The following is an 18214-nucleotide window of genomic DNA, read 5'->3' on the forward strand; positions in this document are numbered from 1 at the left end:
ACGACAGCCTAACTCACACCATCCCAAAACAACATTACAACACCAAAACAATAGGATGCTAGAGAAGATCACATTTTCAATGGAAGTTTGGTCCAACTCCGACATTTAGCTAAGAAATTACAGTCTGCTTCTATTTGATCAGGAAACTTGAGGGTTAAAACAGGGCCTAACTTCTAGTACCTGGGGTACAGATGTGACTGCAGCCTCCGTTGAACTTCTGACATGGGCTGTTGCACTGTTGCTGCTTGTTGCTGGCCAGCACATGGACGTCCATGGGCCTGGATGGAAGGTTCTGGGTCATCACCCTCTGGTCAGACCCATCGTGCTTGTTAGCCCGGTAGATACTGCGTGTGTTCCAGTCAGTCCAGTAGATGTACTGGCCATACATGGTCATGGCGAATGGGTAAATGGCTGTGCTGACGATGACCTCCCGATTGGCCCCAGTGAGAGAGCAGCGCTCAATCTTCTGTCTGATAACCAAAACCAGCACATATCATTAGCATCAACATGAAATGACAACGATTGACTTGTGAGAAGAATGTAAACTCAGCAAAAAAAGAAACTTCCCTTTTTCAGGACCCTGTCTTTCAAAGATAATTCGTAAAATTCCAAATAACTTCACAGATCTTCATTGTAAAGGGTTTAAACCAGGGGTGTCAAACTCATTTTAGCTCAGGGGCCACATGGAGGAAAATCTATTCCCAAGTGGGCCGGACCGGAAAAATCATGGTATATATAACTTAAAAACAACAACTTCAGATTGTTTTCTTTGTTTTAATACGATCAACATACAACATAAAGCTGGAGCCTGAGGACAGTGTGTCCAAAATAGTACAAGCACAACATCACTATTAATCATAAAACACGTCAAGTTTATTTGAAAATTCTAAAGAAAAAGAACACACAAACACACAATGCCTCAGTGATTAACAGAACTGTTTCACAGATCACAGAACTATATCAGGGTGTCATTTCTCAGGCAGAAATGTAGATACAAATAATGAAATCCTGTTCCCCAAACAAGTGCAAGAACCACAGAGTCAAGAATAGGTTAAATATACAAATAAAATAAAATCAATTAAAAACAATAGCACATCAACATATAAACATAAAGCTGGAGCCTGAGGACAGTGTCCAAAAGCACAACATCACTATTAATCATAAAACACCTCAAGTTATTTGAAAGTTCTGAGGACAAAGAACACACAAACACACAATGCCTCAGTGATTCACAGAAGTATATCACAGAACTATATCAGGGTGTCATTTCTCAGGCAGAAATGTAGATAAAAATAATGAAATCCTGTTCCCCAAACAAGTGCAAGAACCACAGAGTCAAGAATAGGTTAAATATACAAATAAAATAAAATCAATTAAAAACAATAGCACATCAACATAAAAACATATAAACATAAAGCTGGAGCCTGAGGACAGTGTCCAAAAGCACAACATCACTATTAATCATAATACACCTCAAGTTATTTGAAAGTTCTGAGGACAAAGAACACACAAACACACAATGCCTCAGTGATTCACAGAAGTATATCACAGATCACAGAACTATATCAGGGTGTCATTTCTCAGGCAGAAATGTAGATAAAAATAATGAAATCCTGTTCCCCAAACAAGTGCAAGAACCACAGAGTCAAGAATAGGTTAAATATACAAATAAAATAAAATCAATTAAAAACAATAGCACATCAACATAAAAACATATAAACATAAATCTGAAAGCATTGCTCAAACTCCCGTAACAGTCCCGTTATTTTATCTTTGAACCGCTTCATGTCTGCCACATGTTGGGTCGCGCACACATTTTTCAGACAGGGGAAGTGAGCTGCATCACCACCGGCAAGTTGCGTCTCCCACAATGACAGCTTCAACTTGAAAGAACGTATGCTGTCATAATACTGCGTGACAACTTTGTTGCGCCCTTGCAGCTGTTTGTTCAAGTTATTCAGGTGATCTGTAACATCCACCATAAATGCAAGGTCCTGCATCCATTCTGCGGAATGAAATTCTAACACTGGTTTGCCCTTTTCTTCCATGAACTGTTCAATTTCTTCTCGTAAATCAAAGAAACGCCTCAGCACAGCACCTCGGCTTAACCATCTTACCTCAGTGTGGTATGGCAGGCCATAGATGTGGTCTTTCTCTCTGAGAAGGCTGTCAAACTGACGGTGATTCAGGCTTTTGGATCGGATGAAATTAACAGTTTGGATGACCACCCTCATGACGTTATCCATCTTTAATGACTTGCAACACAAAGCCTCCTGGTGCAAAATACAGTGAAAAGTCAAAAAATCACGTCCTCCATTTGCAGATTGCACTTTCTCTCTGAACTTTGTCACAACGCCTGCTTTTTTCCCGATCATTGAGGGCGCACCATCTGTAGCCAGGCTGACAGCGCGGGACCAGTCCACTCCGACCCTGTCCAGCGCGCCGACGAGTGCGGTAAAAATATCAGCTGCTGTCGTTGTATCTGTCATCGGCACCAACTCCACGAACTCCTCGGTGATGGTCAATGTGTCATCAACTCCGCGGATGAAAATGGCCAGTTGTGCAACATCTGTAATGTCCGTGCTTTCATCAATTGCAACCGAAAACGCAATAAATGACTTTACTTTTTGCTTCAACTGGCTGTCCAAATCCACTGAAAGATCGGAAATCCTGTCTGCAACTGTGTTTCTTGTCAGGCTGATATTTACAAAAGCCTGCCGCTTTTCAGGGCACACAATCTCCGCTGCCTTCATCATGCATGTTTTTACAAATTCACCCTCACTAAATGGTTTTGAAGCCACTGCGATTTCATTAGCAATGAGGTAGCTAGCTTTCACTGCAGCGTCACTGATGTCTCGGCTGTGAGTAAACAGACTGCTGTTTCTTCAGACCCGCCAACAGTTCATTCACCTTCTCTCATCTCCGCTGTCCTTGAAAGTTGTCATATTTGTCGGCATGAAGACTCACATAGTGGCGACGAAGGTTATATTCTTTCAGCATAAATAGGATGACCATTTTTCTTGGAACACTCTGCACTCTGCGTCCACTTTTCTCTTTTTTGACAGAGACATATTGGGGCAATGAGGGTGCCAAAGCACATAATGTTAAAAGTAGAAGCCGTAATAAATATCGCGGGCAAAACAAAGTAGCTCATTGGCTGCACGTGCTTGACCTACTTGCTCTGCCCCGGTATAAACAGTTTGCTTGCTTAACACAATTGCTATTGCGCCATCCAGTGGACGCAATTGGAACAGCAGTTTATTTTATTGAAAAATTGCAGCGCATTTTTATACTTTACAAAATTATTATAATTATAATTATTTTATTTTTATTTTTTATTTTTTAAATCATCTCGCCGGCCGGATTAAACCCGTTTGCGGGCCTGATGCGGGCCGGACGTTTGACACCCCTGGTTTAAACACTGTTTCCCATGCTTGTTCAATGAGCCATAAACAATTAATGAACATGCACCTGTGGAACGGTCGTTAAGACACTAACAGCTTACAGACGGTAGGCAATTAAGGTCACAGTTATGAAAACTTAGGACACTAAAGAGGCCTTTCTACTGACTCTGAAAAAATACCAAAAGAAAGATACCCAGGGTCCCTGCTCATCTGCGTGAATGTGCCTTACGCATGCTGCAAGGAAGCATGAGGACTGCAGATGTGGCCAGGGCAATAAATTGCAATGTCCGTACTGTGAGAAGCCTAAGACAGCGCTACAGGGAGACAGGACGGACAGCTGATCGTCCTCACAGTGGCAGACCACGTGTAACAACACCTGCACAGGATCGGTACATCTGAACATCACACCTGCGGGACAGGTACAGGATGGCAACAATAACTACCAGAGTTACACCAGGAACGCACAATCCCTCCATCAGTGCTCAGACTGTCCGCAATTCGCTGAGAGAGGCTGGACTGAGGGCTTGTAGGCCTGTTGTAAGGCAGGTCCTCACCAGACATCACCGGCAACAACGTCGCCTATGGGCACAAACCCACTGTCACTGGACCAGACAGGACTGGCAAAAAGTGCTCTTCACTGACGAGTCGCGGTTTTGTCTCACCAGGGGTGATGGTCGGATTCGCGTTTATCGTCGAAGGATTGAGCGTTACACCGAGGCCTGTACTGTGGAGCGGGATCGATTTGGAGGTGGAGGGTCCGTCATGGTCTGGGGGCGGTGTGTCACAGCATCATCGGACTGAGCTTGTTGTCATTGCAGGCAATCTCAACGCTGTGCGTTACAGGGAAGACATCCTCCTCCCTCATGTGGTACCCTTCCTGCAGGCTCTTCCTGACATGACCCTCCAGCATGACAATTCCACCAGACATACTGATCGTTCTGTGTGTGATTTCCTGCAAGACAGGAATGTCAGTGTTCTGCCATGGCCAGCGAAGAGCACGGATCTCAATCCCATTGAGCACGTCTGGGACCTGTTGGATCGGAGGGTGAGGGCTAGGGCCATTCCCCCCAGAAATGTCCGGGAACTTGCAGGTGCCTTGGTGGAAGAGTGGGGTAACATCTCACAGCAAGAAATGGCAAATCTGGTGCAGTCCATGAGGAGGAGATGCACTGCAGTACTTAATGCAGCTGGTGGCCACACCAGATACTGACTGTTACTTTTGATTTTGACCCCCCCTTTGTTCAGAGACACATTATTCCATTTCTGTTAGTCACATGTCTGTGGAACCTGTTCAGTTTATGTCTCAGTTGTTGAATCTTGTTATGTTCATACAAATATTTACACATTGCTGAAAATAAATGCAGCTGACAGTGAGAGGACGTTTCTTTTTTTGCTGAGTTTAGTATTATAAGAGGGTCTTACAGGCTGGCGTCTGCCCAGTACAGTCTCTGCTCTTCATAGTCCAGGGTCAGTCCATTGGGCCACACCAGACTACTGTTTACAATCTCTGTCCTGAAGTTCCCTCCCAAAGTAGCACGTTCAATCTTCGCATTCGTCCCCCAGTCTGTCCAGTACATATATCTGTGTGACATGGAAGAAGACAAGCTTTCCCATTGTTAATCAATGATGGTACAGTGCACATTCAACACATGCTGAATATCTATTGAAGATACTGAGTGAGAGCTCTTGCTATCATAACAGAAGGAGTGAAACGGTATTAGCATTCTTGGCATTTCTGGCCAGTCTTACCCCCTGCAAGGATCCAGCATTATGGCTCTAGGCCGGGGCACACGGGCGATGATGGATCTCTGAGTCCCGTCCACTGCCATGGAGCTGATAGACTGGTTGATGTAGTCACTGTAGTAAATCCTTTTATTGATCCAGTCATAGGCAATACCATCAGGAGCTCCTAGATCTGCAAAAACACAAAACACAACACTTAATGTAGAAAAGTACTGCAATAAGCAAATAGCCCAAAAAAGGTGAAACCAGATAATAACAGTATGATTTTGTAACATAACAGAACAAATCTAGTTGTTAAGTGTCTTACCTGAAGCCACCACTACTGGAGGTGAGGTAGGAGAGGACAGACTGATGAAGCTAATCTTGCTGCTCCCAGCCCCTGAGCTCTGGGTGAAGTAGATCCTATTGTCTGTGCGGTCAAAGTCCAGGGCCACGGAGGTGCCGGGCACATTGACCACAGGGAAGGGCAGTCCGTGGTCGTCCGTGTCCAGACGCAGGCTCCGCACCGTGCTCTCTGTTGTATAGATGAGGTAGTCATCCCGCGACACCACACAGCCCTCGTTGTCTGCCCCCAGGTTGCCAAAGGCACAGCCACACTTCTTGGTCTGGCTCCCAGGGAGGGCGAAGCAGAAGTGGGCACAGCCTCCATTAGTCTCCAGGCAGGGGTTGTTGTTGAGCTGTTGGGCCGAGCTGGGCTGGGTGCGCTGGTCGTAAATGGTCACGTCTCTCAGCATGTTGATGTTGTCTCTGATCACAGCAGGCTGCTCTGTACTGCCGGGCTCCTTACTGGCCTGGAACACCTTCTTCAGGTTCCTGTCCACCCAGATGATGCTAGTCTCAAACACAGTGATGCCATAGGGAGTCGGGTAGCGACTCCCATACCGGACTACCTCTGTCTCACCCCCCTGAGGGTTGACCCGGGCTATCATATCCAGAGAGTCATCCACCCAGTAGACATATCCAGTCTGGTAGTCCAAAGCCAGACCTCGCGGGGTTATAATCCCAGACGACACCAGCACAGTGCGGTTGGTCCCATCCAGCAGAGCTCTCTCAATCTTGGGGTTCTGTCCGTAATCTGCCCAGAACAGGTATCTGTTTTTAGGGTCCACCACGATGTGGCGTGGCATGTCCACTTGAGTCTTCAACAGCACACGTCGGAAAGTGGTGTTCAAGCGCAGAACCTCCACATAGGTCTCCGTCAGGAAAGCATTCGTGAAATAGAGGTTCCCTGAAAAGCACAGCCAAGTTGACATATATAAGTGAAAGGGTAATGGAGATTAGATGATCTAGGAAAAGCCTCTGGTCATGTAGGTCTTATTGAGTGGTTGCGTAAGGACAGGGTAAGCCTGCTAATTTGCATAGTCACCAGGAGCTGGTTTCCCACACCCAGATTAAGCCTATTTCTGGACACCAAAAGCAGAAATAGGCTTATATATAGTCTGGGTCCGGGAAACCGGCATTTCTTTAGTATAACCATCATTTAAATCCTTATTGGCCATAGTCCCAAGATAAGTAGCATTCTCCTGTCAGATATACTAATTTATTTCCAGTCAACTGACTGTTGTATAGGCCAGCCTGCTCTCTGGAGTCAGGCCCTGTGTTGAAGCCTCTTACGCTGTATCCATGGATACCTACTGCTGGCTGACCTTTACTTCCTCTACCTGCTGTAGGGCCCATAGAGAATGATAGAAGCCTCTAGTGGCCAAAGGGCAGTTTTAGCATGGGCAGTGCCATTGTGGGCTTCCACAATCTTCCGCCATTTTAAAGTAGTCAAAGTAGTCAACTGGGCGGGGGTTCCTATGGATTGTAGCCTCAACGGCACTGCCCGTGCTGCAACAGACGCTATAATGGCCCAGATATAAAGATGAGTCCTCTATCTAGCTCTATAAAATCAGAGTTGCGTAAAACGGAATTTAACAATATAAAAAAAATGTCTTTAATTTAGCAGGAAATCAACTACAAAACAATGGTCTCTGGCTGGTGCACAGTTTAATTAAAGGGTAACTACACCGAATATTCTAAATGTCTTAGATATTACCCAGACATCAAAGGTGGTCTCCTGATGTGGTTTAAGGATTGTTGTGGACTTCAAACATCCAATTTTGCTGTTTTTCTATTAACAAAGTGTGATTTTTTAGCAAAAGCACCCCCCCCCCATTTTTTTGGGGGAAAAACTGATACCTGGAAAAACAAAATGGAGAAAAAGCCATTTGGGAAAAAACTAAGAATCAGGCAAAAAAGAAAACAGATTTTATAGGGCCCTTGTACTGCTGGCATCATTTAAACACCTTTCATTTGAGCTCTCGGAACATGCCTACCTGCAGCCCAGTCCACGGCGATACCTCGTATCCCGTTGCGTCCGATTCCAGATGTGACCACACTGTGGAACCCTGCTCCGTCAGGCTTGATCCGGCGGATCCCATTCTGAGATGTCACGGTGCTGCTGAAGTCACACCAGTAGAGGAACCCAGAGGACATGTGGACGTCCACATGCAGAGCATTGCGGCCTGCACGACACAACCAGAGAGGTAAGACACAAACACTTGGGTGGTTGCTTCAACGTCACTCTGTCACATCAGAGTATATTGTCTGAAACCAAACAAAGTATTATTTCCTTGGTATGGTGTAGCATTCATAAAGCATCCATAAAGCCTACAAATGCATGACATAAAGAGTTATAATGCCCTGCAGCAGGAGTTTTATATCTGAACAACACCCACCTCTCCCAGCCACTGGGACCATGGCCTCAGAGTGGTCAGCTCCCTCCAGACTGAAGCCTTTGAGGGCAGACAGCATGGAGATGACCACGTAGGACTGGTATGAAGCACAGGTTCTGTTGTCAGCGCTCAGCTTGAAGCCCGTAGCACAGGCACAGGTATACAGGCCTCCGGGCCGCGGTAGACACAGGTGCTCACACACCCCCATGTTGTTGCTGCAGCCGTTGGAGGTACCAGCCGAGGCTTCAGAGGCAAAGACCACATGGTGGATTAGGACATCATTCATATACAACAGGAGTCTGCCCAAATAGAACTAGACATTTATTAAGAATTCCGAAACAACTTCTAGGTCATGGACAACAAGCACGACGTCAGGAACTTTTCAAAATGAGACGAAACTATTACAAATGACATTACTGGAACTGAAAATAACCTGTGCCTCAATTCTGAGTCATCATTGGAAGAATCTGATGCCAACACCATTTTGATACATTGTTGCCAAATCAGGCTCAAGGCTTGTTCTATTCCCAGAAACCATGTCACTTACAGTATCTGCTCTGTTTCAGGGGACAAAGCAACACTGCTTGTTCCGTACACAATGACCAGTGTTCCTAATAAGGGAAGAGGAACTGGTCAACTAATACTCCACTCCATCTCCCTAGTAATTACCCAACAGCTTTCAAAAAGGCTGAAGCAATGCCATTATTCAGCAATGCTATATCTTTACCACAAAAAGCATAACAGACTAAATATGTATGTATGCATACTGATTAAACACTCAACACAATAAAAAGAAAACTCCAATACACTGGTAATCTTGACGCTTCCAACAAGTTAATGGATCTTATTGAACCAATGCTTCGGTCTCAAACCACCGCAATGGAGTGCGGTTCATATTTTCTTGGCTGTGTACCATAAGGTTGCTCAGATACTCACTCTCCCTGTAGTGCACCTTCAGTACTCTCAGTCCAGACACATTGTCCCGCAGCACCACCTTGTTAGCCCCGGTGGCCTTGTCCACGCGCTCTATCACCTCAAAGTCCCGGTCAGTGAAGTACAGGAAGCTCTCATGAACAGCAACGCCCCAGGGATGGGACAAGCCTGTCACTATAGTGATGCGATTGGTCCCGTCTGGGTCGCCACGCTCAATCTGTGGGGTTTTAATAACATCAAGACTGCCATTAATACCAGATTTAACATGTAAAATATATGTAAAATAAGCATTGAGGTGGACTACATAAGGGTATGTTGTTAGAGTCAGACACATATGAATCATAGGGACCATAGGGCACCCTATTCCCTACATAGTGCACTTTAATTGACCAGAGCCGTATGGCTCCTGGTCATGAACCCTATGGGCCCTTGTCAAAAGTAGTGTACTATATAGGGAATAGGGTGGCATTTGAGACACAGGCATAGCGGTTGAGGGAGTGATGAGGACCCACCATTCCAGCGCCTGTGACAGCCCAGTACAGCTTGTTCTCTCCAATGTCCACAGTGATGAACTCCACCTGATCCAGGTTGTTGGTGAACAGGGTGACAGGGTTGGAACCGTCCATGTCTGCAGCCGCTACCTTGGCAGGGATGCCACTCTCTGTGCCCTGGTCTGTCCAGTACAGTTTCCTAACAGAGAGACACAGCTATGAATACAGCCCCTAAGCATCTCAATCACCTCATATGAGAACATCTACAACAGATTCAATCAAAGTCCATGTGTGAGATTAAGTGAGAAATGTATGTCTCAATTATGTCATTAAAGAATAAAGGTATGCTCCCATGGTGATATAATGAGACGCACAAAACGTTTCGATCCAACTGTTTGTGCTTCTGATTACCAGAGTTGCGGACATTCCCTTTTCTTTGATACGTTCTTCTGTCCTGCAGCTGATAAATTGGATGTGCATATATTTTTTTTATTATGTCATTACACATTTGATATGCTAACAATGAATAGGTGATAGGTGTACATATTCCCTGGTGTTGGCTTGTTGGAGTGCATTGTGTTGTGTGGTGTACAGTAACAATGGTAAGTCTCTCTCTGGGGATGGAGCAGATGGCAGGCAGGCAGATAGGGCTCAGTGACTGTGGGGATGAGCAGCCGTGCCAGAGCAGTGTTAAAATGGGGCTTACCCACGTGCCGGGTCCACAGCGATGCCAACCGGAGTGCCTGCGCCAGTCGGGGAGCCATTATTGGTTATTAGAGTCTTTCTGTACTGCATCTCCCCTCTCAGCCTCAAAACCTGACAAAACACACAAACGCACGCACATACTGTATCAGATATACCCCTGATAGAGGGAAACCAACTAAGATAACTACTTTATTTTCTAAATACGATGATCACTGTCAGTACCATTCATTTTCCGAAATAACTGCATTGTTTTCTACAGGAGCATAGACAGTATGGATGTTTCAGCTCACCTCAATAGACTGGGTGGCTGGGTTGGTGTAGTACAGGTTCTCTGTTATCCAGTCCAGTGCCAGGCCCACAGGGGAACCCAGGATGGCTGCCGGGGCAAACTCTGTCCTGTTGGTACCGTCTGACTTCACCCTGTGGATCTCACCCTACAGAGGAGAAGGGACAGGGTTTGTCAGAGCCTAGGGACAGTAGAGTAGTATCACTTTAGGTCTCTGTTTGTGTGGACAGTGCAAACACTTACCGGGTGCTCCACCCAATAGATGGTCTGCTCAGTGTTGTCAAAGTCCACATCGTATCCATTCTGAAGTCCAGCAACAGGCACCATGGCATCGTTGCTCTTGTCATCCGGGTTCAAGGAAATGCCGTATATGACACTGTCTCTCACCACCACCAAGAAAGGATCCTCAACTACAGGACAACATAAGTATTCATCACCAAACAAGACATGATGGCTCCAAATGGACATGTCTATAGCCTACTGGGCACTGATTTTCGTTTTTAAAACAGGAAAAATACCACAATGTGGTATCACCATACTATCTTCCTATGACCTCTTAATGTTGAAAGAAGGTTGAAAGAGGAGGGGGTTCCGACGGGCTGGTGAAAGTTTGTTCCACAGTCTGATTTGCTTTGTCATCAGAGATTATAATCAATGGATAGCTCGGGGGCATTTTCATTCTTGGGTAATTCACCTCTCAGGGGAGAATGCGTTCTGCACGGCTAGAAAAAGCTGAAGCACTGCAACCTGAGATGGGTTAAGCTGTTGACCTAAAGAGGACTCTCTGGACTTCACATTAAAGGTCCCTTGTCTTATTGAAACCTTAGCCACACTTTTATGATCCTAAATATTTACTTCTGGAAAGGGATTTTACAACAGAATTTAAATGGGATACTGTTGACAAGTCCCTAGCCTTTAAAATATGAGTCCGGCGCTCTAGATTTCTAATTTTACCAACTGAGAGCTAGATAGGCCCCCTTAAAATATATTTGCAAAGAGCAGCACTGTTTGTAGGTTTGAGAAGGATTTACAGCAATTCCTACTCCATTAATAAAATCTTTATGAGTTATGAATGTTACAATCTATCTGTTCCATCTGACCTCACTTCCTTTTTAATCAAACTGTGAGTGATGAGTGTTTCCCTCAGGTTGGCATGGAGCCTACCTCTGGCACAGGTGATTTGGTCTGCAGCCAGGGTCCAGCCTGACGGGCAGGCACAGGAGTAGAAGCTGGGCCCCACGGCCGACAGCAGACAGATATGAGAACAGGGGCTGCTAAAGCAGTGGTTTTCACCTGCACACAGGTCCAATAACACACACAAGAAAAAAAAGTCAACAGTGTTCAGTCACCTCTGGTTTCATTCTAAAATGTCATTTCAAATACAATGTCAATACTGTACTGTGGCAATACTAGCTTATGATATCACCATGCCAAATATGTGTTTTCAGTTGGCCTACCATATACTACTGTATGTCCTAGAATGTTCTGGGGGGGGGCAGTGCAAAGTTCTGGGGGGGGCAGTTCTGAGTCCCTGTCCTACCTGCAGGCTGCCTGGACAGGTGTACTGCCACCAGGCCCATGGGCTGAGGAAGGTTGTAGAGCATCACTGTCTGGTTCTCCCCGTGCCACTTATGAGCTCGGATAACGCGGTTGATGTATCTGTCGGTCCAATACACAAAATCCTCAAAAATGGTAATTGCGTGGGGATGTTGCAGTACCTTTTTATTGAGAGCAGCAAAAGACAAGAAGTGCATTTTATTGATATTATTCCACACAAAGGGTAAATAGGCAAATTTGAATTTAAATGATATTATGTATGTAATGTTCTCTTAGCTTAAAAAACTATATTAATAACATCTACAAGGAACAAAAATATAAACGCAACATGCAACAATTTCAAAGATTTGACTGAGTTAAAAAGTGTGAAAAAGTATTTGTGGCATCAGATTTTCTGCATTTTTGCATATTTTTGACACTGAATGTTATCAGCTCTTCAACCGAAACCTAATATTATATAAAAGGGATCCTGAGTGAACAAATAACACAAAGATGTTATACATATTTCATTTATTTATTAACTAAAGTAATGCAAAACCAATGCCCCATGTGAAAAAGTAATCACCCCCTTAGACTCAATGACTGGTTACGCCAGCTTTAGCTGCAATAACTGCAACCAAATGCTTCCTGTAGTTATCAGTTAGTCTCTCTCGCCGTGGAGGAATTTTAGCCCACTCCTCCATGTAGAATTGCTTCAACTCAGTGACATTTGTGGGTTTTCGAGCATGAACTGCTCGTTTCAGGTCCTGCCACAACATCTCAATGGGGTTTAGGTCTGGACTTTGACTAGGCCGTTACAAAACTTTAAATTCCTTATTCTTCAACCATTCTGATGTAGACTTGCTTGTGTATTTTTGATCATTGTCTTGCTGCATGACACAGCTGCGCTTCAGCTTCAGCTCACGGAGGGATGGCCTGACATTCTCCTGTAGAATCCTCTGATACAGAACAGGATTCATGGTTCCTTCAATGATGGCAAGGCGTCCAGGTCCTGATGCAGCAAAGCATCCCCAAACCATGACACTACCACCACCATGCTTGACCGTTGGTATGAGGTTCTTACTGTGGAATTTGTGTTTGGTTTTCGCCAGGCATAACGGGGCCCATGTCAGCCAAAAAGTTCCACTTTTGACTCATCTGTCCAAAGAACATTGTCCAAGAACTCTTGAGGATCATCCAGGTGCTTTTTGCTAAACTTGAGACGAGCATTCATGTTCTTCTTAGTGAGCAATGTTTTCCACCTTGCTACTCTGCCATGAATCCCATTTTTGCCCAGTGTCTTTCTGATAGTGGAATCATGAACATTGACCTTAGCCGGGGTGAGAGAGGCCTGGATGTTGTTCTAGGGTTCTTTGCAGAGGTGTGGACTCGAGTCACATGACTTGGACTCCAGTCTGACTCCAGTCACAAATTTTATGACTTGAGACTCAATTTGATAAAAAATTAAACAACTTGAGACTTGACTTCGACTTGGAGCCTCAAGACTCGGGACTCGACTTAGATTTGAGACTGATGACTTGAAATTATCTGGGCTGGTTTTGTAACGTTTTGTCACTCTTTTTGTGGCAAAGTCTCTGTGGATCAGGCTACTCTTCACGCAGCCAGAGACAGTAGTATCGCACTTGCTAGTGAAACGCACACTCTGCCCTCTGATTGGACCAGCAAACTGTCAATCAACACTGGTAGCGCAGTGAGAAGGTTTTGGGGGGTCAAGAGTGTGAAACTGAATGAGAAAAATACATAAAAAAATCAGTGGTGTAAAGTACTTAAGTAAAAATATTTTAAAGTACTACTTAAGTCGTTTTTTGGGGTATCTGTACTTTACTATTTCTATTTTGGACAACTTTCACTTTTACTCCACTACATTCCTAAAGAAAATAATGTACTTTCTACTACATACATTTGCCCTGACACCCAAAAGTCCTCGTTACATTTTGAAGCAGGACAGGAAACTTGTCCAATTCACGCACTTCTCAAGAAGAAATCCCTGGTCATCCCTACTGCATCTGATCTGGCGGACTCACTAAACACAAATGCTTCGTTTGTAAATTATGTCTGAGTGTTGGAGCATGCCCCTGGCTATCTGTAAATAAAAAATACAAAGAAACCGTGTCGTCTGGTTTGGCTAATATAAGGAATTTGAAATTATTTACACTTTACTTTTACTTTTGATACTTAAGTATATTTTAGAAATTACATTTACTTGTGATACTTACGTATATTTAAAAACAAATACTTTTAGACTTTTACTCAAGTAGCATTTTACTGGGTGAATTTCACTTTTACTTGAGTCATTTTCTATTAAGGTATCTTTACTTTTACTCAAGTATGAAAATTGGGTACTTTTTCCACCACTGTAAAAACTGTAGCCTACCATTTCAATGTTATATTTATACCTTTGCTTATTCGATCTGGTCATTAACATAGGTCTACCGCATTGCACCAAATTATTGTTATCTGTCTATCAGAACCAGAAAAGCATTGGCGCGCAAAGGCGAGCGCACATATCCAGATTAGTAACCAGAAATAAATCACTTGGTTAATTCTTTCCGTTTTGCCTGGCAAAAGCAGAGTAGCCTACCTACGTTAATATTATCCATATCAATTTCAGTTTAGCAATCTGCTACTGACTCATCTTTGCCGGAACAATAGGCTGGTGATTTCATTGATCATTTTCATATTTCATATAGTCCTAGTTTGGGTGGATTATATACCTCAGTGGTGGTACTGCCTTATGTCTAAAGATAACTGTAACATCGCACTACCTTCAATACTTATGGGATGAAGATGTAACATTAATTGGCTAATTAATTACGATATTTGTGAGGAAGAAAAAGGCTACTGACAGATCATGCTTTCCATCCAATCCTGCAACCCCAGCTGCATACAGGTAGGCCGTATGATCCTGCTTGCTCTGGACTCCAGAGAAGTTAAAATGTGACATGATATCCCTAGTTGATATTGACTGTTAACATGAATGACTTTCAGCTCAAAATGAAGGTGTAAAATGCAGTTTATTTCTGTATCTTGTGTTTTGAAAATGCTTCACCTGTGCGTGCGTGCATGTGCGTGCGCGGAGGTCGCAAGCTTTGAACCACTTTTTGCGGTTCGCGGGCCAAATAGTTTGAGAACATCTGAGCCAGCAAACAGATTGCCAATTTGCTGTACAGCTATTGAATCGGGTGCAGAGCAAAGGTCAAATTGTAGGGAGAGAGGATTGACATAAATAAATATGCAGATCCCAAAATTGTTTGTTTACTTTTCATGGTCACCAGCAATGGGGTCTCAAGCAACAATTACTAGCATAGGCCTACTGGTCTTTTGGTATGTCAAAACTGCTTGAAATAGATAATTGAGTTATGAACCTTGCATTTGTTAATTATTACATAATCAAAATGTGTTGTAAACAAAATAATGAAAAGGGCTGTCTGGTTCCTCAATAAATAGACAACGTTTTTGTGAACTTGGGACTATTAGGTTCTATCAGCACTAAGCATAGTTCTGAGATATTGAGCATCAGATTTCACATCCCAGATTTCAGAACTGTTTTGTAGTGAATTCTTCTTTCATAACCCATTAAGGTCCTCCCCTTAAAAGGTACTATCGTATCTGAAGATTATGCCTTTGTTAAATGTTTTTCATGACGAAATGGAATGTTGGTTGTTCAGGCCAAAGGGGGGATGTTTTATGATGTTATTTGAAATGTGCCGCTTGGAGGGTGACGCCCGAGGGGAGACTGGTGATTGGCCAGAAGAGGGAGTAGCCCCTCCCTTTGCATTGTTTATAAATAGGAGTTAAACGATGAGACGACAGAACGGCCATAACAATCTGGGAGGCGTTCTCCAGGCAACGCGTGTCTGTGAATTTATGCTGTAACCTCGTGGTATGAATAAAAACTTCTGACACGATGCAGCATAACGGACTTTTTGTTCATCAGCAATATTACCACCATTCATCATATACGACATAATGGCGCCCAACGTGGGGCATGGGTTTGCGTCTCCTCTTTGTTTCAGTCAACCGCCGGCCTAACTCTCTCTGAAGCATGGCCGAAAAAGGGTGAGTGTGTTCTTACCGCTTCGGAGTTTGTTAGATTGGATATGACTTGTGTACATTGAGGGGATGTTCCATATGACCTGGCCTCAGGTGGTGTTTGTTGCTGGTCGACTGAAGTCTGCTAAATTTATTTCATCGGAAACGACAGTTAATTGGAATTTAGAGCATTAAACGGTAGGATTTAAGTATTGAACGTGTATAATTCATTGGTAACGGGTGACAATGGGTTGGTAGAGAATAATGTTGGAATACGTATGCATTTTTAGGGCACCGTGAATCTGGAAAAGACCTCGAAACGAGGCGACTTGTAATAATTATTATTATTATTATTAAGTGGGCTACAAATCCAGACTTAGTTAGTATTGGGTCAGGTTGATTTCTTAAGCGGGAATTATGAAGTGAATGGTTGTAGCTATGTTATACTCCTCCTCTGGTCGACGGGAAATTGGTTTGGGGATAACCGCTTGATATGAGATTCATCTTTCAAGGCAGCATAAAGTTAGAAGGAGATATTATTGATAATCATGGAAAATGATTGGGCCGCGGTGCGGGGTGTTCATTGGTATAGCTAGTAGGCCACAGTTGGCTAGAGGCTGAAGCTAAGGCTTGATTGTTTCAGGCCACGTGGTACATCGTTGCTCAGGTTAATCGTTGTAAGGCTAAAGTGGGAATCATGCTATGGTGTACCTTAGGCTAAGCTAAAGGCTAATGCTACAGGTTAATTGTGTTGTGTGCTACATGCTAACGGATATCCTTAGAGATTCCGTTGCGACGGGTGAAAGTCTCTTAAACTTGTTTATGTGTTTGTAAGTCAGGTTATATTTTTTGTGAGCGCTGGTAAATGTTGTTTGATTATAAGGGGAAATGGGAAGTTACAGCTGGCTGTTATTCTTTCTGTTTGGGGAGAGAGAAGAGAGAATCTTTCTTCCACGGTGAAATTGTATTGAGGAATGGGTATGCGCATGCGTTTAATTTTGCGACACTACAGTACCAAACGTGGGAGTTGGAGTTTATGGCACGAGATTAGGGAACGTTTTGTTTTACGGCACCATGAGGGGATGCTGAGACTCAAGTATGAGGTTAAAATGATATTTGCGCATGCGTGATTTTACGGGGTTAAAAACTACAACATGTGGTTATGTGCTAAGCCTACAAAGCACGGCATTATGGGTAAGGGTCATAGGTCCCATGTGACGCGGCAAGGGATAATAGTCACAGAATAAGAGAGATTTTGGGGAAAAATCTCTTAGGTGTTAAACGGTTGTTGTTCGAACGGGAAACTATTTGGCGAGATGTGGTAAAGTTATAAATCAAATATATGTTGACGGAGTATAATTAATTAAATTAAAAGACGATTAAAATTAAATGAAATGGTTTGGAGCGATCTATTTAGTAAATGATATTTGCGCATGCGTGGGATTCTGCAAAACAACACATTGGTTAAACTGCAGGGGGAGACAGAGGAACCCAGACGACGGAACAAATAGGCCCAGGGAGAGTTTAACACGAATCTTATAAGTTTATAAACGGCGGTGGGATAAGATGAAACTTGTTTTGGGACCTATTAAATTTATAAATTAAATATATGTTGACGAAGTATAATGCATTGAATGTGGATAACTTGATTAATTGCATAAACTGCTGAAATCTTGTGTGTTTCTATGTTTTTTGAAATATGAGAGGAACATGGAATGGCGAGACGAGAGAGAGGAGGGGTGACGTCACATGACGTGACATCACATGATGCAGGAGAGGATCGGATCAGGCTAGTACACAAAATCATCCTAACCAGATATGTGATGTTATGACAATTTTACATCGGCTTGGCAAATACTATTTCATTAAAAATTGCATTTTGGAGGCTATGTGCATCACTGGGGTTTAATTACAGATGTGTTGGGAATCCAGGATGGATTGAGGATTCTTCTGTAAATTTATGATAATTAGAGCTAATGGAGCAAGGGGTTATGGGAATTGGAGTATTGTAGTATTGAAGGTTAGGCTTTGTTTATGGGTATTTTAGTCTGAAGATTACTAACTTGCATTTACTTGCATTTGATGGGTTGTGGTAATATACTCAACACTAATTGATAAATTGGTGATATAGGAATAAAAAATTGGTTTTAATATAACTTATACAGTCTAGAATAAGATAGTTCACAATAAAGGAATATAAAAGGGTGTTACAATGGGGAAAAAGATATCAGGACTATGAGAGTCATTTCACGGGTGGAAATAGGGGTAATCCTTTAATTAAAGTGTTGCTAGGTTATCCGGCAAGTGAAACAAAAGTTGCCCTTCATTCTCAAACAAAAATTGATA

The 18214-nt window shown here is 43.3% G+C and overlaps 1 protein-coding gene across 1 annotated transcript in view; it reads right to left on the reverse strand.

The window, feature by feature from the left end:
- The window catches only part of lrp2a (low density lipoprotein receptor-related protein 2a), a gene marked incomplete at both ends in the record, with an annotated part of 77334 nt that overhangs the window by 23602 nt on the left and 35518 nt on the right, over nt 1–18214 (reverse strand). The window contains 13 exons of the mRNA XM_084162688.1: nt 181–470; nt 4827–4985; nt 5154–5319; nt 5455–6375; nt 7466–7654; nt 7868–8107; nt 8801–9014; nt 9310–9487; nt 9995–10104; nt 10284–10427; nt 10523–10689; nt 11444–11572; nt 11820–11997. Of these exons, the coding sequence (XP_084018814.1) occupies nt 181–470; nt 4827–4985; nt 5154–5319; nt 5455–6375; nt 7466–7654; nt 7868–8107; nt 8801–9014; nt 9310–9487; nt 9995–10104; nt 10284–10427; nt 10523–10689; nt 11444–11572; nt 11820–11997 (3085 nt within the window). The remainder of the gene's footprint in view (nt 1–180; nt 471–4826; nt 4986–5153; nt 5320–5454; nt 6376–7465; nt 7655–7867; nt 8108–8800; nt 9015–9309; nt 9488–9994; nt 10105–10283; nt 10428–10522; nt 10690–11443; nt 11573–11819; nt 11998–18214) is intronic.

The sequence above is a fragment of the Coregonus lavaretus genome (assembly GCF_964263955.1).
Source record: "Coregonus lavaretus genome assembly, chromosome: 5".
In the NCBI taxonomy this organism is placed as follows: domain Eukaryota; kingdom Metazoa; phylum Chordata; class Actinopteri; order Salmoniformes; family Salmonidae; genus Coregonus; species Coregonus lavaretus.